At 48.0% G+C, this 25490-nt stretch overlaps 1 protein-coding gene across 2 annotated transcripts in view; it reads right to left on the bottom strand.

Annotated features, from left to right (window-relative positions):
* CEP112 (centrosomal protein 112) overlaps positions 1–25490 on the bottom strand; it is a 122634-nt gene that overhangs the window by 51433 nt on the left and 45711 nt on the right. For both annotated transcript variants that reach the window (XM_040435906.1, XM_040435907.1), the window contains exon 20: positions 18635–18817. In XM_040435906.1, coding sequence (XP_040291840.1) covers positions 18635–18817 — 183 coding nt within the window. The remainder of the gene's footprint in view (positions 1–18634; positions 18818–25490) is intronic.

The raw sequence follows: 25490 nt of genomic DNA, 5'->3' as shown, positions 1-25490 counted from the left end.
GGTATCAGACCTATCACTGTCTCTCCTGTCCGGTATCAGACCTTTCACTGTCTCTCCTGTCCGGTATCAGACCTATCACTGTCTCTCCTGTCCGGTATCAGACCTCTCACTGTCTCTCCTGTCCGGTATCAGACCTCTCACTGTCTCTCCTGCCCGGTATCAAACCTTTCACTGTCTCTCCTGTCCGGTATCAGATCTTTCACTGTCTCTCCTGTCCGGTATCAGACCTGTCACTGTCTCTCATGTCCGGTATCAGACCTCTCACTGTCTCTCCTGCCCGGTATCAAACCTTTCACTGTCTCTCCTGTCCGGTATCAGACCTCTCACTGTCTCTCCTGTCCGGTATCAGACCTGTCACTGTCTCTCCTGTCCGGTATCAGACCTGTCACTGTCTCTCCTGTCCGGTATCAGACCTATCACTGTCTCTCCTGTCCGGTATCAGACCTATCACTGTCCATCCTGCCCGGTATCAGACCTTTCACTGTCTCTCCTGTCCGGTATCAGACCTCTCACTGTCTCTCCTGTCCGGTATCAGACCTGTCACTGTCTCTCCTGTCCGGTATCAGATCTCTCACTGTCTCTCCTGTCCGGTATCAGACCTATCACTGTCTCTCCTGTCCGGTATCAGACCTTTCACTGTCTCTCCTGTCCGGTATCAGACCTCTCACTGTCTCTCCTGTCCGGTATCAGACCTCTCACTGTCTCTCCTGTCCGGTATCAGACCTTTCACTGTCTCTCCTGTCCGGTATCAGACCTTTCACTGTCTCTCCTGTCCGGTATCAGACCTCTCACTGTCTCTCCTGTCCGGTATCAGACCTCTCACTGTCTCTCCTGTCCGGTATCAGACCTCTCACTGTCCATCCTGCCCGGTATCAGACCTCTCACTGTCTCTCCTGTCCGGTATCAGACCTCTCACTGTCTCTCCTGTCCGGTATCAGACCTCTCACTGTCTCTCCTGTCCGGTATCAGACCTCTCACTGTCTCTCCTGTCCGGTATCAGACCTCTCACTGTCTCTCCTGTCCGGTATCAGACCTCTCACTGTCTCTCCTGTCCGGTATCAGACCTCTCACTGTCCATCCTGCCCGGTATCAGACCTTTCACTGTCTCTCCTGTCCGGTATCAGACCTTTCACTGTCTCTCCTGTCCGGTATCAGACCTCTCACTCTCTCTCCTGTCCGGTATCAGACCTTTCACTGTCTCTCCTGTCCGGTATCAGACCTTTCACTGTCTCTCCTGTCCGGTATCAGACCTGTCACTGTCTCTCCTGTCCGGTATCAGACCTATCACTGTCTCTCCTGTCCGGTATCAGACCTCTCACTGTCCATCCTGCCCGGTATCAGACCTGTCACTGTCTCTCCTGTCCGGTATCAGACCTTTCACTGTCTCTCCTGTCCGGTATCAGACCTTTCACTGTCTCTCCTGTCCGGTATCAGACCTTTCACTGTCTCTCCTGTCCGGTATCAGACCTCTCACTCTCTCTCCTGTCCGGTATCAGACCTTTCACTGTCTCTCCTGTCCGGTATCAGACCTGTCACTGTCTCTCCTGTCCGGTATCAGACCTCTCACTGTCTCTCCTGTCCGGTATCAGACCTGTCACTGTCTCTCCTGTCCGGTATCAGACCTCTCACTGTCCATCCTGCCCGGTATCAGACCTGTCACTGTCTCTCCTGTCCGGTATCAGACCTTTCACTGTCTCTCCTGTCCGGTATCAGACCTTTCACTGTCTCTCCTGTCCGGTATCAGACCTTTCACTGTCTCTCCTGTCCGGTATCAGACCTCTCACTGTCTCTCCTGTCCGGTATCAGACCTCTCACTGTCCATCCTGCCCGGTATCAGACCTCTCACTGTCTCTCCTGTCCGGTATCAGACCTCTCACTGTCTCTCCTGTCCGGTATCAGACCTCTCACTGTCCATCCTGCCCGGTATCAGACCTCTCACTGTCTCTCCTGTCCGGTATCAGACCTTTCACTGTCTCTCCTGTCCGGTATCAGACCTCTCACTGTCTCTCCTGTCCGGTATCAGACCTTTCACTGTCTCTCCTGTCCGGTATCAGACCTTTCACTGTCTCTCCTGTCCGGTATCAGACCTTTCACTGTCTCTCCTGTCCGGTATCAGACCTTTCACTGTCTCTCCTGTCCGGTATCAGACCTTTCACTGTCTCTCTTGTCCGGTATCAGACCTGTCACTGTCTCTCCTGTCCGGTATCAGACCTTTCACTGTCTCTCTTGTCCGGTATCAGACCTGTCACTGTCTCTCCTGTCCGGTATCAGACCTTTCACTGTCTCTCTTGTCCGGTATCAGACCTGTCACTGTCTCTCCTGTCCGGTATCAGACCTTTCACTGTCTCTCCTGTCCGGTATCAGACCTCTCACTGTCTCTCCTGTCCGGTATCAGACCTCTCACTGTCTCTCCTGTCCGGTATCAGACCTCTCACTGTCTCTCCTGCCCGGTATCAGACCTCTCACTGTCTCTCCTGTCCGGTATCAGACCTCTCACTGTCTCTCCTGTCCGGTATCAGACCTCTCACTGTCCATCCTGCCCGGTATCAGACCTGTCACTGTCTCTCCTGTCCGGTATCAGACCTTTCACTGTCTCTCCTGTCCGGTATCAGACCTTTCACTGTCTCTCCTGTCCGGTATCAGACCTTTCACTGTCTCTCCTGTCCGGTATCAGACCTCTCACTCTCTCTCCTGTCCGGTATCAGACCTTTCACTGTCTCTCCTGTCCGGTATCAGACCTGTCACTGTCTCTCCTGTCCGGTATCAGACCTCTCACTGTCTCTCCTGTCCGGTATCAGACCTGTCACTGTCTCTCCTGTCCGGTATCAGACCTCTCACTGTCCATCCTGCCCGGTATCAGACCTGTCACTGTCTCTCCTGTCCGGTATCAGACCTCTCACTGTCTCTCCTGTCCGGTATCAGACCTGTCACTGTCTCTCCTGTCCGGTATCAGACCTCTCACTGTCCATCCTGCCCGGTATCAGACCTGTCACTGTCTCTCCTGTCCGGTATCAGACCTTTCACTGTCTCTCCTGTCCGGTATCAGACCTCTCACTGTCTCTCCTGTCCGGTATCAGACCTCTCACTGTCCATCCTGCCCGGTATCAGACCTCTCACTGTCTCTCCTGTCCGGTATCAGACCTTTCACTGTCTCTCCTGTCCGGTATCAGACCTCTCACTGTCTCTCCTGTCCGGTATCAGACCTTTCACTGTCTCTCCTGTCCGGTATCAGACCTTTCACTGTCTCTCCTGTCCGGTATCAGACCTTTCACTGTCTCTCCTGTCCGGTATCAGACCTTTCACTGTCTCTCCTGTCCGGTATCAGACCTTTCACTGTCTCTCTTGTCCGGTATCAGACCTGTCACTGTCTCTCCTGTCCGGTATCAGACCTTTCACTGTCTCTCTTGTCCGGTATCAGACCTGTCACTGTCTCTCCTGTCCGGTATCAGACCTTTCACTGTCTCTCTTGTCCGGTATCAGACCTGTCACTGTCTCTCCTGTCCGGTATCAGACCTTTCACTGTCTCTCCTGTCCGGTATCAGACCTCTCACTGTCTCTCCTGTCCGGTATCAGACCTCTCACTGTCTCTCCTGTCCGGTATCAGACCTCTCACTGTCTCTCCTGCCCGGTATCAGACCTCTCACTGTCTCTCCTGTCCGGTATCAGACCTCTCACTGTCTCTCCTGTCCGGTATCAGACCTCTCACTGTCCATCCTGCCCGGTATCAGACCTGTCACTGTCTCTCCTGTCCGGTATCAGACCTTTCACTGTCTCTCCTGTCCGGTATCAGACCTTTCACTGTCTCTCCTGTCCGGTATCAGACCTTTCACTGTCTCTCCTGTCCGGTATCAGACCTCTCACTCTCTCTCCTGTCCGGTATCAGACCTTTCACTGTCTCTCCTGTCCGGTATCAGACCTGTCACTGTCTCTCCTGTCCGGTATCAGACCTCTCACTGTCTCTCCTGTCCGGTATCAGACCTGTCACTGTCTCTCCTGTCCGGTATCAGACCTCTCACTGTCCATCCTGCCCGGTATCAGACCTGTCACTGTCTCTCCTGTCCGGTATCAGACCTTTCACTGTCTCTCCTGTCCGGTATCAGACCTGTCACTGTCTCTCCTGTCCGGTATCAGACCTCTCACTGTCTCTCCTGTCCGGTATCAGACCTGTCACTGTCTCTCCTGTCCGGTATCAGACCTTTCACTGTCTCTCCTGTCCGGTATCAGACCTCTCACTGTCTCTCCTGTCCGGTATCAGACCTCTCACTGTCCATCCTGCCCGGTATCAGACCTGTCACTGTCTCTCCTGTCCGGTATCAGACCTCTCACTGCTCACTCTGTGCAGACTGTGTGTGTGATGAGGCAGCGCTTGCACAGAGGCTTCAGCATATTTATATTCCTGGCTGACAGCGTCTCTACTCCGAGCGTACATCAAAGGCTCCTCTGTTCTGTAATAAGGCAGAAAGATGAGAGATGGAAATACGCTTGAAGTAAAGGATTGATGTTAAACTCCAGTATTCAGCGCCATTTAGAGCTTGTGTGTGGGTCCATAACAAGAAATTATTATCGATTGCAAGAAGAGCGGGGGAAGGGATCGCACAATGAGCCAGACACAAAGACCATGCACCGAGAGGAGCCAGAAGCATGGGAATCCACCCAGGACACATTGGGGTGACCTAAGTGATGTCACCTCCTGTATAATATATCTTATATCTGGAGAGTGGTGATGTCACCTCCTGTGTAATATTACTTATACCTAGAGAGCGGTGATGTCACCTCCTGTATAATATAACTGATATCTGGAGAGCGGTGATGTCACCTCCTGTATAATATAACTGATCTCTGGAGAGTGGTGATGTCACCTCCTGTATAATAGAACTGATATCTGGAGAGCGGTGATGTCACCTCCTGTATAATATAACTGATATCTGGAGAGCGGTGATGTCACCTCCTGTGTAATATTACTTATACCTAGAGAGCGGTGATGTCACCTCCTGTATAATATAACTGATATCTGGAGAGCGGTGATGTCACCTCCTGTGTAATATTACTTATACCTAGAGAGCGGTGATGTCACCTCCTGTATAATATAACTGATATCTGGAGAGCGGTGATGTCACCTCCTGTGTAATATTACTTATACCTAGAGAGCGGTGATGTCACCTCCTGTATAATATAACTGATCTCTGGAGGGCGGTGATGTCACCTCCTGTGTAATATTACTTATAACTAGAGAGCGGTGATGTCACCTCCTGTATAATATAACTGATATCTGGAGAGTGGTGATGTCACCTCCTGTATAATATAACTGATATCTGGAGAGCGGTGATGTCACCTCCTGTATAATATAACTGATATCCGGAGAGCGGTGATGTCACCTCCTGTATAATATAACTGATATCTGGAGAGCGGTGATGTCACTGCTGTATAATATAACTGATATCTGGAGAGTGGTGATGTCACTGCTGTATAATATAACTGATATCTAGAGGGCGGTGATGTCACCTCCTGTATAATAGAACTGATATCTGGAGAGCGGTGATGTCACCTCCTGTATAATATAACTGATAACCGGAGAGCGGTGATGTCACCTCCTGTATAATATAACTGATATCTGGAGAGCGGTGATGTCACCTGTATAATATAACTGATATCCGGAGAGCGGTGATGTCACCTCCTGTATAATATAACTGATATCTGGAGAGCGGTGATGTCACCTCCTGTATAATATAACTGATATCTGGAGAGCGGTGATGTCACCTCCTGTATAATATAACTGATATCTGGAGAGCAGTGATGTCACCTCCTGTATAATATAACTGATATCTGGAGAGCGGTGATGTCACCTCCTGTATAATATAACTGATATCTGGAGAGCGGTGATGTCACCTCCTGTATAATATAACTGATATCTGGAGAGCGGTGATGTCACCTCCTGTATAATATAACTGATATCTGGAGAGCGGTGATGTCACCTCCTGTATAATATAACTGATATCTGGAGAGCGGTGATGTCACCTCCTGTATAATATAACTGATATCTGGAGAGCGTGATGTCACCTCCTGTGTAATATAACTGATCTCTGGAGAGCGGTGATGTCACCTCCTGTATAATATAACTGATATCTGGAGAGCGGTGATGTCACCTCCTGTATAATATAACTGATCTCTGGAGAGCTGTGATGTCACCTCCTGTATAATATAACTGATATCCGGAGAGCGGTGATGTCACCTCCTGTATAATATAACTGATATCTGGAGAGCGGTGATGTCACCTCCTGTATAATATAACTGATATCCGGAGAGCGGTGATGTCACCTCCTGTATAATATAACTGATATCTGGAGAGCGGTGATGTCACCTCCTGTATAATATAACTGATATCCGGAGAGCGGTGATGTCACCTCCTGTATAATATAACTGATATCTGGAGAGCAGTGATGTCACCTCCTGTATAATATAACTGATATCTGGAGAGCGGTGATGTCACCTCCTGTATAATATAACTGCTATCTGGAGAGTGGTGATGTCACCTCCTGTATAATAGAACTGATATCTGGAGAGCGGTGATGTCACCTTCTGCATAATATATTTTACAGGTGAAACTGGAAAAATGTGAATATCCTGCAAAAGTCCATTTATTTTAGTAATGCAAATTAAAAGGAATTGCATTAATGCAGATTAAAATTAGAATATTGTGAAAAGGTTGAATATTCTCGGCTCAAAGTGTCACACTCTAGTCAGCTAATTAATCCATACCACCTGAGCAAAGGGTACCTTAAAATTGTGACTTTGGGGTTTTCATAAGCTGTAAGCCATAATCATCCAATTTATAACAAATAAAGGGTTGAAATATCTTGCTTTGCATGTAATGAGTCTCATATGTTAGCTTCACCTTTAAAGTTGCATTACAATGAACTTTGCACTATATTGTAATTTTTCGAGTTTCACCTGTATATCTGGACAACGGTGATGCCACCTCCTGTATAATATAACTGATATCTGGAGAGCAGTGATCTCACCTCCTGTATAATATTACTGATCTCTGGAGAGCGGTGATGTCACCTCCTGTATAATATTACTGATCTCTGGAGAGCGGTGATGCCACCTCCTGTATAATATAACTGATATCTGGAGAGCAGTGATCTCACCTCCTGTATAATATAACTTATAATGTATAGGTGCTGGGAGTATACAGCATGTAAGGCTCTACAGAGTCTAGATGGTGGCTCAATGGTTAGTTGGTGGATCGGTGGTTTGCACTGGTGTCTTGCAACGCTGAGGTTCTAGGTTCAGATCTGACCAAGGACACCATCAGCATGGAGTTTGTATGTTCTCCCCGTGTTTGCGTGGGTTTCCTCCCACACTCTATAGACATACCGATAGGGAAGCTAGATTCTGAGAAAAGACCAACCCTTGCCTAGAGACAACCAAGACAAGGCTACTACCAGCTTAGACAAACCAAGGCAAGGCCACCACCCGTGTAGGGAAACAAGACAAGGCCACCAACAGCCTAGACAGAACAAGACAAGGTCACTACCTGCCTACAAACACCAAGACATGGTCACCACCAGCCTATAGACACCAAGACATGGTCACCACAAGCCTAGAGGCACCAAGACATAGTCACCACCAGCCTAGAGACACCAATACATGGTCACCACCAGCCTAGAGAGACACCAAGACAAGGCCACCACCAGCCTAAAGACACCAAGACGAGGCCATCACCAGCATACAGAGGCCAAGACAAGGCCAATGCCAGCCTAGTAACACCAAGACAAGACCACTACCAACCTAGAAATAACAAGACAATAATACCACTGGCCTAGAAAAAACAAGACAAAGCCAACATCAGCCTAAAGGCAACAAGAGAAAGCCACCACTGACCTAGAGAGAACAAGACAAGGCCACCACAAACCTTGAAACAACAAGACAAGGCCAACAATAAGTTAGAGACACCAAGACAAAAATCAGTACCAGCCCAGAGACACAAGGAAAAGTACACCACCAGCTAAGACAAGGACACCACCAGTGTAGAGACCAAGATAAGGCCACTAGCAGCCTAAAGGCACCAATAATAGACCACAATAACCATAGAGATACTAAGACAAGGCCCCACTAGCCTAGAGACACCAAGCCATGGCCGCCACCAGCCTATAGAAACCATGGCCAACACCTGTCTGTAGACAGCAAGACAAGGCCACCACCAGCTTACAGAAACCAAGACAAGGCCAACACAAGCCTAAAGACAAAAATACAAGGCCACCACGGGTCTAAAAACAACAAAGCAATGCGACCACCAGACTAGAGACACCAAGACAAGGTCACAGCCAGCCTAGATAGAAAATAAGGCCAAAACTAGCCTAGAGACACAAAGAAAATGCCATCAACAAGCTAGAGACACCAAGACAAAGTGAGTACTAGGCCATAGAAAACAAAGACAAGTGCACAACCAGCCGAGATGCACTAAGACAAGGACACCAAGATAAGGCCACTGGCAGCCTAATGGAACCGAGAAAAGACCACTATAAGCCTAGAGACACCAAGATAAGGCCACCACCAACGAACAGACAACAAGATAAGGCCACCACCAGCCTAGACTGAAAAAGGCAAAGCCAGCACCAGCCTAGATAGACAAAGACAGCCTAATGACACCAAGACAAGGTCACTAAGTCTACTTAGACACTCGCGTTTTGGCTTTCCGTTTGAGAGATCCATTCAGGGCTCTCACAAGCGGTCCAAAACTGATCAGTTTGCATTCTAATGCATTCTTGGATCCGCTCAGAATGCATCAGTTCAGTCTCCATTCCGCTTTGGAGACGGACATCAAAACGCTGCTTGCAGCGTTTTGGTGTCCGTCTGATGAAACTGAGCTAAACGGATCCGTCCGGGCACACAATGTAAGTCAATGGGGACGGATACGTTTTCTCTGACACAATCTGGCACAATATAAAACTGATCCGTCCTTCATTGACTTTCAATGGTGTGCAAGACGGATCCGTCTTGGCTATGTTAAAGATAATACAAACAGATCAGTTCTGAACGGATGCAGACGGTTGTATTATCTGAAGGGATCCGTTGAACGGATCCGCACAAAACGCAAGTGTGAAAGTAGCCTTAGAATCTAGAGACACCATGACAAGGTCACCAATAGCATAGACACACCTAGACAAGGTCACCACCAGTAAAAAGACAGCAAGAAAAGGCCACTATGAGCTAAGAGGCACCAAGGCAAAGTCATCAGCCTTCATGAGAAACTAAGACTGGGCCAAGCCATCATAGAGACATCAAGAAAACACCACCCCAGCCTTAACTTAAGGCTACTATGCCAACTTAAGGCTACTACCAGCCTAGAGAAACCAAGATAAGGCCACCCCCTACCTAGAGACACCAAGACAAAGACCCCACCAGCCTAGAGAAACCAAGACGAGGCCACCACCAACCTAGAGACACCAAGACAAAACCGCCACCAGCCAATAGATACCAAGACAAGGCCACCACTAGCCTATAGATACCAAGACAAAACCGCCACCAGCCAATAGATACGAAGACAAGGACACCACCAACCTAGAGACACCAAGACAAAACCGCCACCAGCCAATAGATACCAAGACAAGGCCACCACTAGCCTATAGATACCAAGACAAAACCGCCACCAGCCAATAGATACCAAGACAAGGCCACCACTAGCCTATAGATACCAAGACAAAACCGCCACCAGCCAATAGATACCAAGACAAGGCCACCACCAGCCTAGAGATACCAAGACAAAACCGCCACCAGCCAATAGATACCAAGACAAGGCCACCACTAGCCTATAGATACCAAGACAAAACCGCCACCAGCCAATAGATACCAAGACAAGGCCACCACTAGAGTGTTAATAAATATTCAGAACTTTCATTATGACAACCCCCTCCATCCATGTTCTGCGACACTGGTCAATCCTTCCATAATTGCGGAGCCAGTCTGTAAACTTTTTAAAACTTCCGATGAGCCGCCTCTTTTCACACCATCTCTGTAATTAGGATACAATGACCTTCCAATTACCGCAGGGCCTAATTTACTTCAGTTTTCAGCAATTTAACAACCTTAGCAGATTTCAAAATCTTTGTTTGATTACTTACAGTCAAGGCAAATTAAAGCTGGTGGTGGCGCGCAGAAGGGATGGAGAGAAGCGTCTTCTATCAGTTTAATAGGTAAAAACCCCAAATAATGAAACACATTCTGCAGGTTTTCATGACCAAAAGGATGATGAGAGACGGAAGCTCATTAGTGAGGAAGCAGCACTTCCAAGTAACACCTCTTATATGGCGGCATAGGCCCTAACATCACAGTACTGAGAGATTCTGCTCCGAGCCTTTTATCTTCATGTGTGAGGTGGAAGAAGCATGGTATGCAGCAACCCACAATCCCTTCATTACAAAAGGCCACGTGATTCATCATATGGGAAGCTCAATGACCAACATCCAATCACTAGAAAGACCCCAATTCTGGGGCGGTATATTGTGCTGCACTGTGGTGTCTGGTTCTGCTGGGGCGGTATATTGTTCTGCACTGTGGTATCTGGTTCTGCTGGGGCGGTATATTGTGCTGCACTGTGGTATCTGGTTCTGCTGGGGCGGTATATTGTGCTGCACTGTGGTATCTGGTTCTGCTGGGGCAGTATATAGTGCTGCACTGTGGTATCTGGTTCTGCTGGGGCGGTATATTGTGCTGCACTGTGGTATCTGGTTCTGCTGGAGCGGTATATTGTGCTGCACTGTGGTATCTGGTTCTGCTGGGGCAGTATATTGTGCTGCACTGTGGTATCTGGTTCTGCTGGGGCAGTATATTGTGCTGCACTGTGGTATCTGGTTCTGCTGGGGCAGTATATTGTGCTGCACTGTGGTATCTGGTTCTGCTGGGGCGGTATATTGTGCTGCACTGTGGTATCTGGTTCTGCTGGGGTGGTATATTGTGCTGCACTGTGGTATCTGGTTCTGCTGGGGCAGTATATTGTGCTGCACTGTGGTATCTGGTTCTGCTGGAGCGGTATATTGTGCTGCACTGTGGTGTCTGGTTCTGCTGGGGCGGTATACTGTGCTGCACTGTGGTATCTGGTTCTGCTGGGGCAGTATATTGTACTGCACTGTGGTATCTGGTTCTGCTGGGGCAGTATATTGTGCTGCACTGTGGTATCTGGTTCTGCTGGGGCAGTATATTGTGCTGCACTGTGGTATCTGGTTCTGCTGGGGCGGTATATTGTGCTGCACTGTGGTATCTGGTTCTGCTGGGGCAGTATATTGTGCTGCACTGTGGTATCTGGTTCTGCTGGGGCGGTATATTATGCTGCACTGTGGTATCTGGTTCTGCTGGGGCGGTATATTGTGCTGCACTGTGGTATCTGGTTCTGCTGGGGCAGTATATTGTGCTGCACTGTGGTATCTGGTTCTGCTGGGGCGGTATATTATGCTGCACTGTGGTATCTGGTTCTGCTGGGGCAGTATATTGTGCTGCACTGTGGTATCTGGTTCTGCTGGGGCAGTATATTGTGCTGCACTGTGGTATCTGGTTCTGCTGGGGCGGTATATTGTGCTGCACTGTAGTATCTGGTTCTGCTGGGGCAGTATATTGTGCTGCACTGTGGTATCTGGTTCTGCTGGGGCAGTATATTGTGCTGCACTGTGGTATCTGGTTCTGCTGGGGCGGTATATTGTGCTGCACTGTGGTATCTGGTTCTGCTGGGGCAGTATACTGTGCTGCACTGTGGTACTTGGTTTTGCTCTATGGTATTGTTGGCCCCGCCTACTTCTGGTGTCTCGCCTTCTGTCAATTTGGACCCGCCTACAAGATAAGGCCACTTTTTAGTTTTTTTTTCCAGGGACACTTTAATTTCCCAGTCGACTTCTGAAGACTAACAGGGGTTGTTAGTCACACTGCAGCTCAGCGCCAATCACTTCAATGAAGCTGGGCTGTGATGCAACCCACGGCCAGGTGTGGCGCTGTTCCTGGAAGGAAGCAGCCATGTTTTTCTAATTCTGGACAACCCATCTAAACATCTTCCTTGGAGATATCTAAAGAGCAGAACAGGGTTCAATACGGACAAATTACAGGTGCAAAGAACTGCACATCTGGACATCAAGGACCTCAGAGAACAACTACAGGTCCGCGGGGGGCGGTCTCAGCGAAGTTCAGTTCCAGATAAAGATGGAGGACTGTACAGTCTAGACTAGAAGGAACGTCACACCACCATCTTATTCTGAACAGGTTCACGAGAGGCCGATCTCAGAGAATGTACTGCGAATATAAGGAGGTAGAGGCGCAGATCTGTGGAGGCCACATGTATATGGAAAACCAACGCCTATATCAGTTCCAGATAAAGATGGAGGACTGTACAGTCTAGACTAAAAGGAACATCACACCACCATCTTATCCTGAACAGGTCCACGAGAAGATGATCTTAGTAGATTCGCTGCCAGTATGAGGAGGTAGAGGCGCAGATCTTAGGAGGGCACACGTATAGGGAAAACATACGCATTTATCAGTTCCAGATAAAGATAGAGGACTGTATGTCATCTAGACTAGAAGGAACGTCACACCACTATCTTATCCTAAACAGGTCCACGATAGTATGATCCTAGTAGATTAGCTCACTGCCAGTATGAGGAGGTAAAGGCGCAGATCTGAGGACACCACACGTATAGGGAAAACCAACATGTATATCAGTTCCGGATAAAGATGGAGGACTTTACAATCTAGACTAGAAGGAACGTCACGTCACTATCTTATCCTAAAGAGGTCCACGAGAAGATGATCTCAGTAGATTTGCTGCCAGTATGAGGAGGTAGAAGCACAGATTCGAGGAGGCCACACGTATAGGGAAAACCAATGCATATATCAGTTACAGATAAAGATGGAGGACTTTACAGTCTAGACTAGAAGGAACGTCACACCACCATCTTATCCTGAACAGGTCCACGAGAAGATGATCTTAGTAGATTCGCTGCCAGTATGAGGAGGTAGAGGCGCAGATCTGAGGAGGCCACACGTATAGGGAAAGCATACGCATTTATCAGTTCCAGATAAAGATAGAGGACTGTATGTCATCTAGACTAGAAGGAACGTCACACCACTATCTTATCCTAAACAGGTCCACGATAGTATGATCCTAGTAGATTAGCTCACTGCCAGTATGAGGAGGTAAAGGCGCAGATCTGAGGACACCACACGTATAGGGAAAACCAACATGTATATCAGTTCCGGATAAAGATGGAGGACTTTACAATCTAGACTAGAAGGAACGTCACGTCACCATCTTATCCTAAAGAGGTCCACGAGAAGATGATCTCAGTAGATTTGCTGCCAGTATGAGGAGGTAGAAGCACAGATTCGAGGAGGCCACACGTATAGGGAAAACCAATGCATATATCAGTTACAGATAAAGATGGAGGACTTTACAGTCTAGACTAGAAGGAACGTCACACCACCATCTTATTCTGAACAGGTCCACGAGAGGACGGTCTCAGAGGATGTACTGCCAGTATGAGGAGGTAGAAGAGCAGATCTGAGGAGGCCACACGTATAGGGAAAACCAACGCCTATATCAGTTCCAGATAAAGATGGATGACTGTACAATCTAAACTAGAAGGAACATCACACTTCATGCCTCTATCTTATCCTGAAGAGGTCCATGGGGGGCGGTCTGAGTGGATGCGCTGCCAGTATGAGGAGGTAGAAGAGCAGATCTGTGGAGGCCGCACGTATAGGGAAAACCAACGCATACAGTCAGGTCCATAAATATTGGGACATCGACCCAATTGTAACATTTTTGGTTCTATACACCACCACAATGGATTTGAAATGAAACGAACAAGATGTGCTTTACCTGCAGACTGTCAGCTGTAATCTGAGGGGATTTACATCCAAATCAGGTGAACGGTGCAGGAATTACAACAGTTTCCATATGTGCCTCCTACTTGTTAAGGGACCAAAGGTAATGGGACAGAATAATAATCAAACTTTCACTTTTTAATACTTGGTAGCAAATCCTTTGCAGTCAATTACAGCCTGAAGTCTGGAGCGCATAGACATCACCAGACGCTGGGTTTCATCCCTGGTGATGCTCTGCCAGGCCTCTACTGCCACTGTCTTCAGCTCCTGCTTGTTCTTGGGGCATTTTCCCTTCAGTTTTGTCTTCAGCAAGTGAAATGCTCAATCGGATTCAGGTCCGGTGATTGACTCGGCCATTGCAGAACATTCCACTTCTTTCCCTTAAAAACCTCTTTGGTTGCTTTTGCAGTATGCTTTGGGTCATTGTCCATCTGCACTGTGAAGCGCCGTCCAATGAGTTCTGAAGCATTTGGCTGAATGAGCAGATAATATTGCCCGAAACACTTCAGAATTCATCCTTGTGCTTTTGTCAGCAGTCACATCATCAATAAATACAAGAGAAGCAGTTCCATTGGCAGCCATACATGCCCACGCCATGACACTACCACCACCATGCTTCACTGATGAGGTGGTATGCTTAGGATCATGAGCAGTTCCTTTCCTTCTCCATACTCTTCTCTTCCCATCACTCTGGTACAAGTTGATCTTGGTCTCATCTGTCCATAGGATGTTGTTCCAGAACTGTGAAGGCTTTTTTAGATGTTGTTTGGCAAACTCTAATCTGGTCTTCCTGTTTTTGAGGCTCACCAATGGTTTACATCTTGTGGTGAACCCTCTGTATTCACTCTGGTGAAGTCTTCTCCTGATTGTTGACTTTGACACACATACACCTACCTCCTGGAGAGTGTTCTTGATCTGGCCAACTGGTGTCAAGGGTGTTTTCTTCACCAGAGAAAGAATTCTTCAGTCATCCACCACAGTTGTTTTCCGTGGTCTTCCAGGTCTTTTGGTGTTGCTGAGCTCACCGGTGCGTTCCTTCTTTTTAAGAAGGTTCCAAACAGTTGTTTTGGCCGCGCCTGATGTTTTTGCTATCTCTCTGATGGGTTTGTTGTGTTTTTTCAGCCTAATGATGGCTTCACCGATAGTGACAGCTCTTTGGATCTCATCTTGAGAGTTGACAGCAACAGATTCCAAATGCAAATAGCAGACTGGAAATGACCTCTGGACCTTTTATCTGCTCATTGTAATTGGGATAATGAGGGAATAACACACACCTGGCCATGGAACAGCTGAGAAGACAATTGTCCCATTACTTTTGGTCCCTTAACAAGTGGGAGGCACATATTCAAACTGTTGTAATTCCTGCGCCGTTCACCTGATTTGGATGTAAATACCTCAAATTAAAGCTGACGGTCTGCAGGTAAAAGCACATCTTGTTTGTTTCATTTCAAATCAATTGTGGTGGTGTATAGAGCCAGAAATGTTAGAATTGTGTCCATGTCCCAATATTTATGGACCCGACTGTATATCAGTTCCAGATAAAGATGGAGGACTGTATGTCATCTTGACTAGAAGGAGCGTCACACCACCATCTTATCCTAAACAGGTCCACGAGAGGATGATCCCAGTAGATTAGCTCGCTGCCAGTATGAGGAGGTAGAGGCGCAGATCTGAGGAGGCATGTATAGGGAAAACCAACATGTATATCAGTTCCGGATAAAGATGGAGGACTTTACAGTGTAGACTAGAAGGAAAGTCACGCCACGTCACAATCTTATCCTGAAGAGGTCCACAAGAAGATGATCTCAGTAGATTCGCTGCCAGTATTAGGAGGTAGAAGCACAGATCTGAGGAGGCCACACGTATAGGGAAAACCAACGCATATATCAGTTCCAGATAAAGATGGAGCACTGTATGTCATCTTGACTAGAAGGAGCGTCACACCACCATCTTATCCTAAACAGGTCCACAAGAGGATCTCAGTAGATGGGCTGCCAGTATGAGGCAGTAGAGGAGCATATCTGTGGACGCAGAACATAGCGAAGATAGACGCATATATCAGTTCTAGATAAAGATGGAGGATTTTACAGTCTAGACTAGAAGGAACATCACACCTCCATCTTATCCTGAACAGGTCCATGAGAGGAAGATCTCAGTAGATTTGTTGCCAGTATGAGGAGGTAGAGACGCAGATCTGAGGAGGCCGCACGTAGGGAAAACCAACGCCTATATCAGTTCCAGATAAAGATGGAGGACTTTACAGTCTAGACTAGAAGGAACGTCACGCTTCATGCGTCTATCTTATCCTGAAGAGGTCCATGGGGGGCGGTCTCAGCGGATGTGCTGCCAGTATGAGGAGGTAGAGGAGCAGATCTGTGGAGGCCGCACGTATAAGGAAAACCAATGCATATATCAGTTCCAGATAAAGATGGAGGACTGTACAGTGTAGACTAGAAGGAACATCACACCTCCATCTTATCCTGAACAGGTCCATGAGAGGACGGTCTCAGTAGATTTGCTGCCAGTATGAGGAGGTAGAGACGCAGATCTGAGGAGGCCGCACGTAGGGAAAACCAACGCCTATATCAGTTCCAGATAAAGATGGAGGACTTTACAGTCTAGACTAGAAGGAACGTCACGCTTCATGCGTCTATCTTATCCTGAAGAGGTCCATGGGGGGCGGTCTCAGCGGATGTGCTGCCAGTATGAGGAGGTAGAGGAGCAGATCTGTGGAGGCCGCACGTATAAGGAAAACCAATGCATATATCAGTTCCAGATAAAGATGGAGGACTGTACAGTGTAGACTAGAAGGAACATCACACCACTATCTTATCCTGAACAGGTCCACGAGAAGATGATCCCAGTAGATTTGCCCGCTGCTAGTATGAGGAGTTAGAGGCGCAGATCTGAGGAGGCATGTACACGGAAAACCAACGTGAATATCAGTTCCGGATAAAGATGGTGGAGTCTAAACTAGAAGGAACGTCACGTCACCATCTTATCCTGAAAAGGTCCACGAGAGGATGCTCTCAGCGGATACACTGCCAGTATGAGGAGGTAGAGGCGCAGATCTGTGGAGGCCGCACGTATAAGGAAAACCAACGTGGATATCAGTTCCAGATAAAGATGGAGGACTGTACAGTCTAGACTAGAAGGAATATCACACTTCATGCCGCCATCTTATCCTGAACAGGTCCACTAGAGGACGGTCTCAGCGGATACACTGCCAGTATGAGGAGGTAGAGGCGCAGATCTGTGGAGGCCACATGTATATGGAAAACCAACGTGAATATCAGTTCCGGATAAAGATGGTGGAGTCTAAACTAGAAGGAACGTCACGTCACCATCTTATCCTGAAAAGGTCCACGAGAGGATGCTCTCAGCGGATACACTGCCAGTATGAGGAGGTAGAGGCGCAGATCTGTGGAGGCCGCACGTATAAGGAAAACCAACGTGGATATCAGTTCCAGATAAAGATGGAGGACTGTACAGTCTAGACTAGAAGGAATATCACACTTCATGCCGCCATCTTATCCTGAACAGGTCCACTAGAGGACGGTCTCAGCGGATACACTGCCAGTATGAGGAGGTAGAGGCGCAGATCTGTGGAGGCCACATGTATATGGAAAACCAACGTGAATATCAGTTCCGGATAAAGATGGTGGAGTCTAAACTAGAAGGAACGTCACGTCACCATCTTATCCTGAAAAGGTCCACGAGAGGATGCTCTCAGCGGATACACTGCCAGTATGAGGAGGTAGAGGCGCAGATCTGTGGAGGCCGCACGTATAAGGAAAACCAACGTGGATATCAGTTCCAGATAAAGATGGAGGACTTTACAGTCTAGACTAGAAGGAATATCACACTTCATGCCGCCATCTTATCCTGAACAGGTCCACTAGAGGACGGTCTCAGCGGATACACTGCCAGTATGAGGAGGTAGAGGCGCAGATCTGTGGAGGCCACATGTATATGGAAAACCAACGTGGATATCAGTTCCAGATAAAGATGGAGGACTTTACAGTCTAGACTAGAAGGAACGTCACACTTCATGTCGCCATCTTATCCTAGACCTAATCATGCAGCAGATCCACCTCCATACTAACTACACTGCACAGGGGGACTTGTCGCCTATTTCAGGAGGACCTACCCAGGGGTTCGATCACCGGTAACAACCATATGGAGAAGACGGGACGGAACATTCAGCCTCGTCAATGTTATTACAACCACCTTTCGCTAAAAATCGAGAGCTGTGCGCATTAATAAGACATCGCAACATGTACAGGCCTCACAGCAAACATATGGTAGGTATCGGCTGTGACGGCCATTGTCCTAGCTGACAGCGCGTTTCGTTTGCACTTCAGAAACATCAAATGAGACCACAGCCGGGGGTAGCTGAGCAAACTGGCTTCCAACAGGGCTGGCACAGATGGATATCGGGAGGGGAGCGGTCTGGATGGTGCAATCCGTGTAATATTACCATAATACAAGAGGGCAGCCAGCAGGGACAATGCGCCCACACAGACCGTGTACCGCGCTCCTGTATCTGCAGGTGCCAGGACGGGGCGAGGTGGGAGACTGTAGAGGGAAGAGGCAGCGCGTTATAATACATCACGCCGAACATCAAGCTCATCATCGAGACACCTGCGGTGCGGCAGAATACGGGACCAGAAGACTATTAACCTGCACCCCGGGAAGCCAGACATGGCGCCGGAGCCTGGAGCGGCGGCACACCCTGCAGTGCGGATGCTGGGGGGAGGATTACCTGTGCGTCTCGCTCCCTCCATGCTTGCATCTTCTTCTCGTGTTCGGACATGGCGTTGTGCAGCTGGCCCTCCAGCCGATGGATCTCCTGCTCGTGGTCCTTGACGAGGCGGTCCCTCTCGGCGCTGTGCTGCTGGTGAAGGTGGCTCTTCTCCTGTTCATGCTCCAGCTTCAGTTCCACCATCTGATTGGACAACAGAGAGGATGGCTCATCACTGGAACATCCTTGTCACCATGACAACTCCTCTCTGCCACCCCCCACCCGCTGCCCCCTTTCCACTTGCCCCTCAAAAATAATTCCGCGGGCGCACAGAGAGGCATCGCAGAACCCCACATTTTAGGGTAAAAGGCTGTGGGATCCGGATCCGGGCGTTCCGGGAACTTTCCACAGTACACTTGGCAGGGCAGATACTACACTGATTTAAAGGGTCTTTATGCTGTTGTCACCCCCCCTCGTCACATAATGGGATGCTCGGGATGGTGGGGGACAGCTGCCGTGTTGCTGTGACCTCGGCGGGGCTGAGACGGTGGCCTGGGCCATTCCACTCTTTGATACTAATCCTCCCAGACGGGCTGGAGCGGCACCCTACCTGGCGGGCGCTCTACAAGCATGCAGGCCGCCTTTGAAGCAGAGTCTGCAGGAAGCCGCTCTCCCCGCGCCGCGCAGCTGCCGCCAACAGTCACTTACACTTCTCTTCAGTTTTGGTGGATTTTAGGGACAAATATAAAAAAAAAAAAAGGAAGAGGGGGGGGGGGGGGGGGGTCAGCTCCATGTCGTCCCTCCATCTACAGGGGCGACGCAAAACGGAAAGGAGAAGCCAAATGTGGGACGCAGCTGCCCGACGCGTTTTGGATTCGATGGCAGAATCTTGGAACAGAGAGTGCGAGGCTTCACGGGGAGGCGGGGGGGCGCTTTAAGGAGGCGTATCACGGGGAAGGGTATGGAAATGATCCGGGCCGAGGCGCTATTCCCGCAGGTCCAATGGATGGAGACGTCCCTGTGATGCAGCAGGCACTGACAGGCTTCACATGGGAGGGGGACAGGTATGAGGAGCAGCCGCGGCGCATCACCAGGACGGCGGCCATGTCTTCAGGGAAGGATCCTGCGCAGTGACCTCCTCGTAATCAAGCAACAGGTCAACATGGCGGATTAGCAGGAAACTTCACGCAAAAATCTAAATCAGCAGCGGCGAGATAAGACGCCACGTCATCAATGGAAACTGGAGACTGACTGCGCTGATAACCACGAGGGGGAGGAGCCACGTGACGCAAATCATCATACACAGCGCCATCTAACTGACCCCCCCTCAGATATACCCTGTGACACCCCCCACAAAATACATATCATACCAATGCTGAGTGATGTTCTGCAGATCTCTAGAGGTCAGTGGTGTAATAATCTGCAGCATATATCACTATGTGTCTGTCAGGAGGTAGAGAGGAAAGAGCGATGTTCTGCAGATCTGGAGACGTCAGTGGTGTAATACTCTGCAGGATATATCACTATGTATCTGTCAGGAGGTGGAGAGGACAGAGCGATGTTCTGCAGATCTCTAGAGGTCAGTGGTGTAATACTCTGCAGGATATATCACTATGTATCTGTCAGGAGGTAGAGAGGACAGAGCGATGTTCTGCAGATCTCTGGAGGTCAGTGGTGTAATACTCTGCAGGATATATCACTATGTATCTGTCAGGAGGTGGAGAGGACAGAGCAATGTTCTGCAGATCTCTAGAGGTCAGTGGTGTAATAATCTGCAGCATATATCACTATGTATCTGTCAGGAGGTAGAGAGGACAGAGCGATGTTCTGCAGATCTCTAGAGGTCAGTGGTGTAATAATCTGCAGCATATATCACTATGTATCTGTCAGGAGGTGGAGAGGACAGAGCGATGTTCTGCAGATCTGGAGACGTCAGTGGTGTAATACTCTGCAGGATATATCACTATGTATCTGTCAGGAGGTGGAGAGGACAGAGCGATGTTCTGCAGATCTCTAGAGGTCAGTGGTGTAATAATCTGCAGCATATATCACTATGTATCTGTCAGGAGGTAGAGAGGACAGAGCGATGTTCTGCAGATCTGGAGACGTCAGTGGTGTAATACTCTGCAGGATATATCACTATGTATCTGTCAGGAGGTGGAGAGGACAGAGCGATGTTCTGCAGATCTCTAGAGGTCAGTGGTGTAATACTCTGCAGGATATATCACTATGTATCTGTCAGGAGGTGGAGAGGACAGAGCAATGTTCTGCAGATCTCTAGAGGTCAGTGGTGTAATAATCTGCAGCATATATCACTATGTATCTGTCAGGAGGTAGAGAGGACAGAGCGATGTTCTGCAGATCTCTAGAGGTCAGTGGTGTAATACTCTGCAGGATATATCACTATGTATCTGTCAGGAGGTGGAGAGGACAGAGCGATGTTCTGCAGATCTCTAGAGGTCAGTGGTGTAATAATCTGCAGCATATATCACTATGTATCTGTCAGGAGGTAGAGAGGACAGAGCGATGTTCTGCAGATCTGGAGACGTCAGTGGTGTAATACTCTGCAGGATATATCACTATGTATCTGTCAGGAGGTGGAGAGGACAGAGCGATGTTCTGCAGATCTCTAGAGGTCAGTGGTGTAATACTCTGCAGGATATATCACTATGTATCTGTCAGGAGGTAGAGAGGACAGAGCGATGTTCTGCAGATCTCTAGAGGTCAGAGATGTAATAATCTGCAGGATATATCACTATGTATCTGTCAGGAGGTAGAGAGGACAGAGCGATGTTCTGCAGATCTCTAGAGGTCAGAGGTGTAATAATCTGCAGGATATATCACTATGTATCTGTCAGGAGGTAGAGAGGACAGAGCGATGTTCTGCAGATCTCTAGAGGTCAGTGGTGTAATACTCTGCAGGATATATCACTATGTATCTGTCAGGAGGTGGAGAGGACAGAGCAATGTTCTGCAGATCTCTAGAGGTCAGTGGTGTAATAATCTGCAGCATATATCACTATGTATCTGTCAGGAGGTAGAGAGGACAGAGCGATGTTCTGCAGATCTCTAGAGGTCAGTGGTGTAATACTCTGCAGGATATATCACTATGTATCTGTCAGGAGGTGGAGAGGACAGAGCGATGTTCTGCAGATCTCTAGAGGTCAGTGGTGTAATAATCTGCAGCATATATCACTATGTATCTGTCAGGAGGTAGAGAGGACAGAGCGATGTTCTGCAGATCTGGAGACGTCAGTGGTGTAATACTCTGCAGGATATATCACTATGTATCTGTCAGGAGGTGGAGAGGACAGAGCGATGTTCTGCAGATCTCTAGAGGTCAGTGGTGTAATACTCTGCAGGATATATCACTATGTATCTGTCAGGAGGTGGAGAGGACAGAGCGATGTTCTGCAGATCTCTAGAGGTCAGTGGTGTAATACTCTGCAGGATATATCACTATGTGTCTGTCAGGAGGTGGAGAGGACAGAGCGATGATCTGCAGATCTCTAGAGAGGTCAGTGGTGTAATACTCTGCAGGATATATCACTATGTATCTGTCAGGAGGTGGAGAGGACAGAGCGATGTTCTGCAGATCTCTAGAGAGGTCAGTGGTGTAATACTCTGCAGGATATATCACTATGTATCTGTCAGGAGGTAGTGAGGACAGAGCGATGTTCTGCAGATCTCTAGACGTCAGAGGTGTAATAATCTGCAGGATATATCACTACGTATCTGTCAGGAGGTAGAGAGGACAGAGCGATGTTCTGCAGATCTCTAGAGGTCAGAGGTGTAATACTCTGCAGGATATATCACTATGTATCTGTCAGGAGGTAGAGATGACAGAGCGATGTTCTGCAGATCTCTAGAGGTCAGAGGTGTAATACTCTGCAGGATATATCACTATGTATCTGTCAGGAGGTGGAGAGGAGGACAGAGCGATGTTCTGCAGATCTGGAGACGTCAGTGGTGTAATACTCTGCAGGATATATCACTATGTATCTGTCAGGAGGTGGAGAGGAGGACAGAGCGATGTTCTGCAGATCTCTAGAGGTCAGTGGTGTAATACTCTGCAGAATATATCACTATGTATCTGTCAGGAGGTAGAGAGGACATTGCGATGTTCTGCAGATCTCTAGAGGTCAGAGGTGTAATAATCTGCAGGATATATCACTATGTATCTATCAGGAGGTAGAGAGGACAGAGCGATGTTCTGCAGATCTCTAGAGGTCAGTGGTGTAATAATCTGCAGGATATATCACTATGTATCTGTCAGGTGGTAGAGAGGACAGAGCGATGTTCTGCAGATCTCTAGAGGTCAGAGGTGTAATAATCTGCAGGATATATCACTATGTATCTGTCAGGAGGTAGAGAGGACATTGCGATGTTCTGCAGATCTCTAGAGGTCAGAGGTGTAATAATCTGCAGGATATATCACTATGTATCTATCAGGAGGTAGAGAGGACAGAGCGATGTTCTGCAGATCTCTAGAGGTCAGTGGTGTAATACTCTGCAGGATATATCACTATGTATCTGTCAGGAGGTGGAGAGGACAGAGCGATGTTCTGCAGATCTCTAGAGGTCAGTGGTGTAATAATCTGCAGCATATATCACTATGTATCTGTCAGGAGGTAGAGAGGACAGAGCGATGTTCTGCAGATCTGGAGACGTCAGTGGTGTAATACTCTGCAGGATATATCACTATGTATCTGTCAGGAGGTGGAGAGGACAGAGCGATGTTCTGCAGATCTCTAGAGGTCAGTGGTGTAATACTCTGCAGGATATATCACTATGTATCTGTCAGGAGGTGGAGAGGACAGAGCGATGTTCTGCAGATCTCTAGAGGTCAGTGGTGTAATACTCTGCAGGATATATCACTATGTGTCTGTCAGGAGGTGGAGAGGACAGAGCGATGATCTGCAGATCTCTAGAGAGGTCAGTGGTGTAATACTCTGCAGGATATATCACTATGTATCTGTCAGGAGGTGGAGAGGACAGAGCGATGTTCTGCAGATCTCTAGAGAGGTCAGTGGTGTAAAACTCTGCAGGATATATCACTATGTATCTGTCAGGAGGTAGTGAGGACAGAGCGATGTTCTGCAGATCTCTAGACGTCAGAGGTGTAATAATCTGCAGGATATATCACTACGTATCTGTCAGGAGGTAGAGAGGACAGAGCGATGTTCTGCAGATCTCTAGAGGTCAGAGGTGTAATACTCTGCAGGATATATCACTATGTATCTGTCAGGAGGTAGAGATGACAGAGCGATGTTCTGCAGATCTCTAGAGGTCAGAGGTGTAATACTCTGCAGGATATATCACTATGTATCTGTCAGGAGGTGGAGAGGAGGACAGAGCGATGTTCTGCAGATCTGGAGACGTCAGTGGTGTAATACTCTGCAGGATATATCACTATGTATCTGTCAGGAGGTGGAGAGGAGGACAGAGCGATGTTCTGCAGATCTCTAGAGGTCAGTGGTGTAATACTCTGCAGAATATATCACTATGTATCTGTCAGGAGGTAGAGAGGACATTGCGATGTTCTGCAGATCTCTAGAGGTCAGAGGTGTAATAATCTGCAGGATATATCACTATGTATCTATCAGGAGGTAGAGAGGACAGAGCGATGTTCTGCAGATCTCTAGAGGTCAGTGGTGTAATAATCTGCAGGATATATCACTATGTATCTGTCAGGTGGTAGAGAGGACAGAGCGATGTTCTGCAGATCTCTAGAGGTCAGTGGTGTAATAATCTGCAGAATATATCACTATGTATCTGTCAGGAGGTAGAGAGGACAGAGCGATGTTCTGCAGATCTCTAGAGGTCAGTGGTGTAATACTCTGCGGGATATATCACTATGTGTTTGTCAGGAGGTGGAGAGGACAGAGCGATGTTCTGCAGATCTCTAGAGGTCAGAGATGTAATAATCTGCAGGATATATCACTATGTATCTGTCAAGAGGTAGAGAGGACAGAGCGATGTTCTTCAGATCTCTAGAGGTCAGAGGTGTAATACTCTGCAGGATATATCACTATGTATCTGTCAGGAGGTGGAGAGGAGGACAGAGCGATGTTCTGCAGATCTCTAGAGGTCAGTGGTGTAATACTCTGCAGGATATATCACTATGTATCTGTCAGGAGGTAGAGAGAACAGAGCGATACTCTGCAGATCTCTAGAGGTCAGAGGTGTAATAATCTGCAGGATATATCACTATGTGTCTGTCAGGAGGTGGAGAGGACAGAGCGATGTTCTGCAGATCTCTAGAGGTCAGTGGTGTAATAATCTGCAGGATATATCACTATGTATCTGTCAAGAGGTAGAGAGGACAGAGTGATGTTCTGCAGATCTCTAGAGGTCAGTGGTGTAATAATCTGCAGGGTATATCACTATATATCTGTCAGGAGGTAGAGAGGACAGAGCGATGTTCTTCAGATCTGGAGACGTCAGAGGTGTAATACTCTGCAGGATATATCACTATGTATCTGTCAGGAGGTAGAGAGGACAGAGCGATGTTCTGCAGATCTCTAGAGGTCAGAGGTGTAATAATCTGCAGTATATATCACAATGTATCTGTCAGGAGGTAGAGAGGACAGAGCGATGTTCTGCAGATCTCTAGAGAGGTCAGTGGTGTAATACTCTGCAGGATATATTACTATATATCTGTCAGGAGGTGGAGAGGACAGAGCGATGTTCTGCAGATCTCTAGAGGTCAGTGGTGTAATACTCTGCAGAATATATCACTATGTATCTGTCAGGAGGTGGAGAAAACAGAGCGATGTTCTGCAGATCTCTAGAGGTCAGAGGTGTAATAATCTGCAGAATATATCACTATGTATCTGTCAGGAGGTAGAGAGGACAGAGCGATGTTCTGCAGATC

This window comes from Bufo bufo, chromosome 6, assembly GCF_905171765.1.
Source record: "Bufo bufo chromosome 6, aBufBuf1.1, whole genome shotgun sequence".
Lineage (NCBI taxonomy): Eukaryota > Metazoa > Chordata > Amphibia > Anura > Bufonidae > Bufo > Bufo bufo.
The sequence above is the reverse complement of the archived record's forward strand: the minus strand, read 5'-3'. Positions and strand labels throughout refer to the sequence as shown.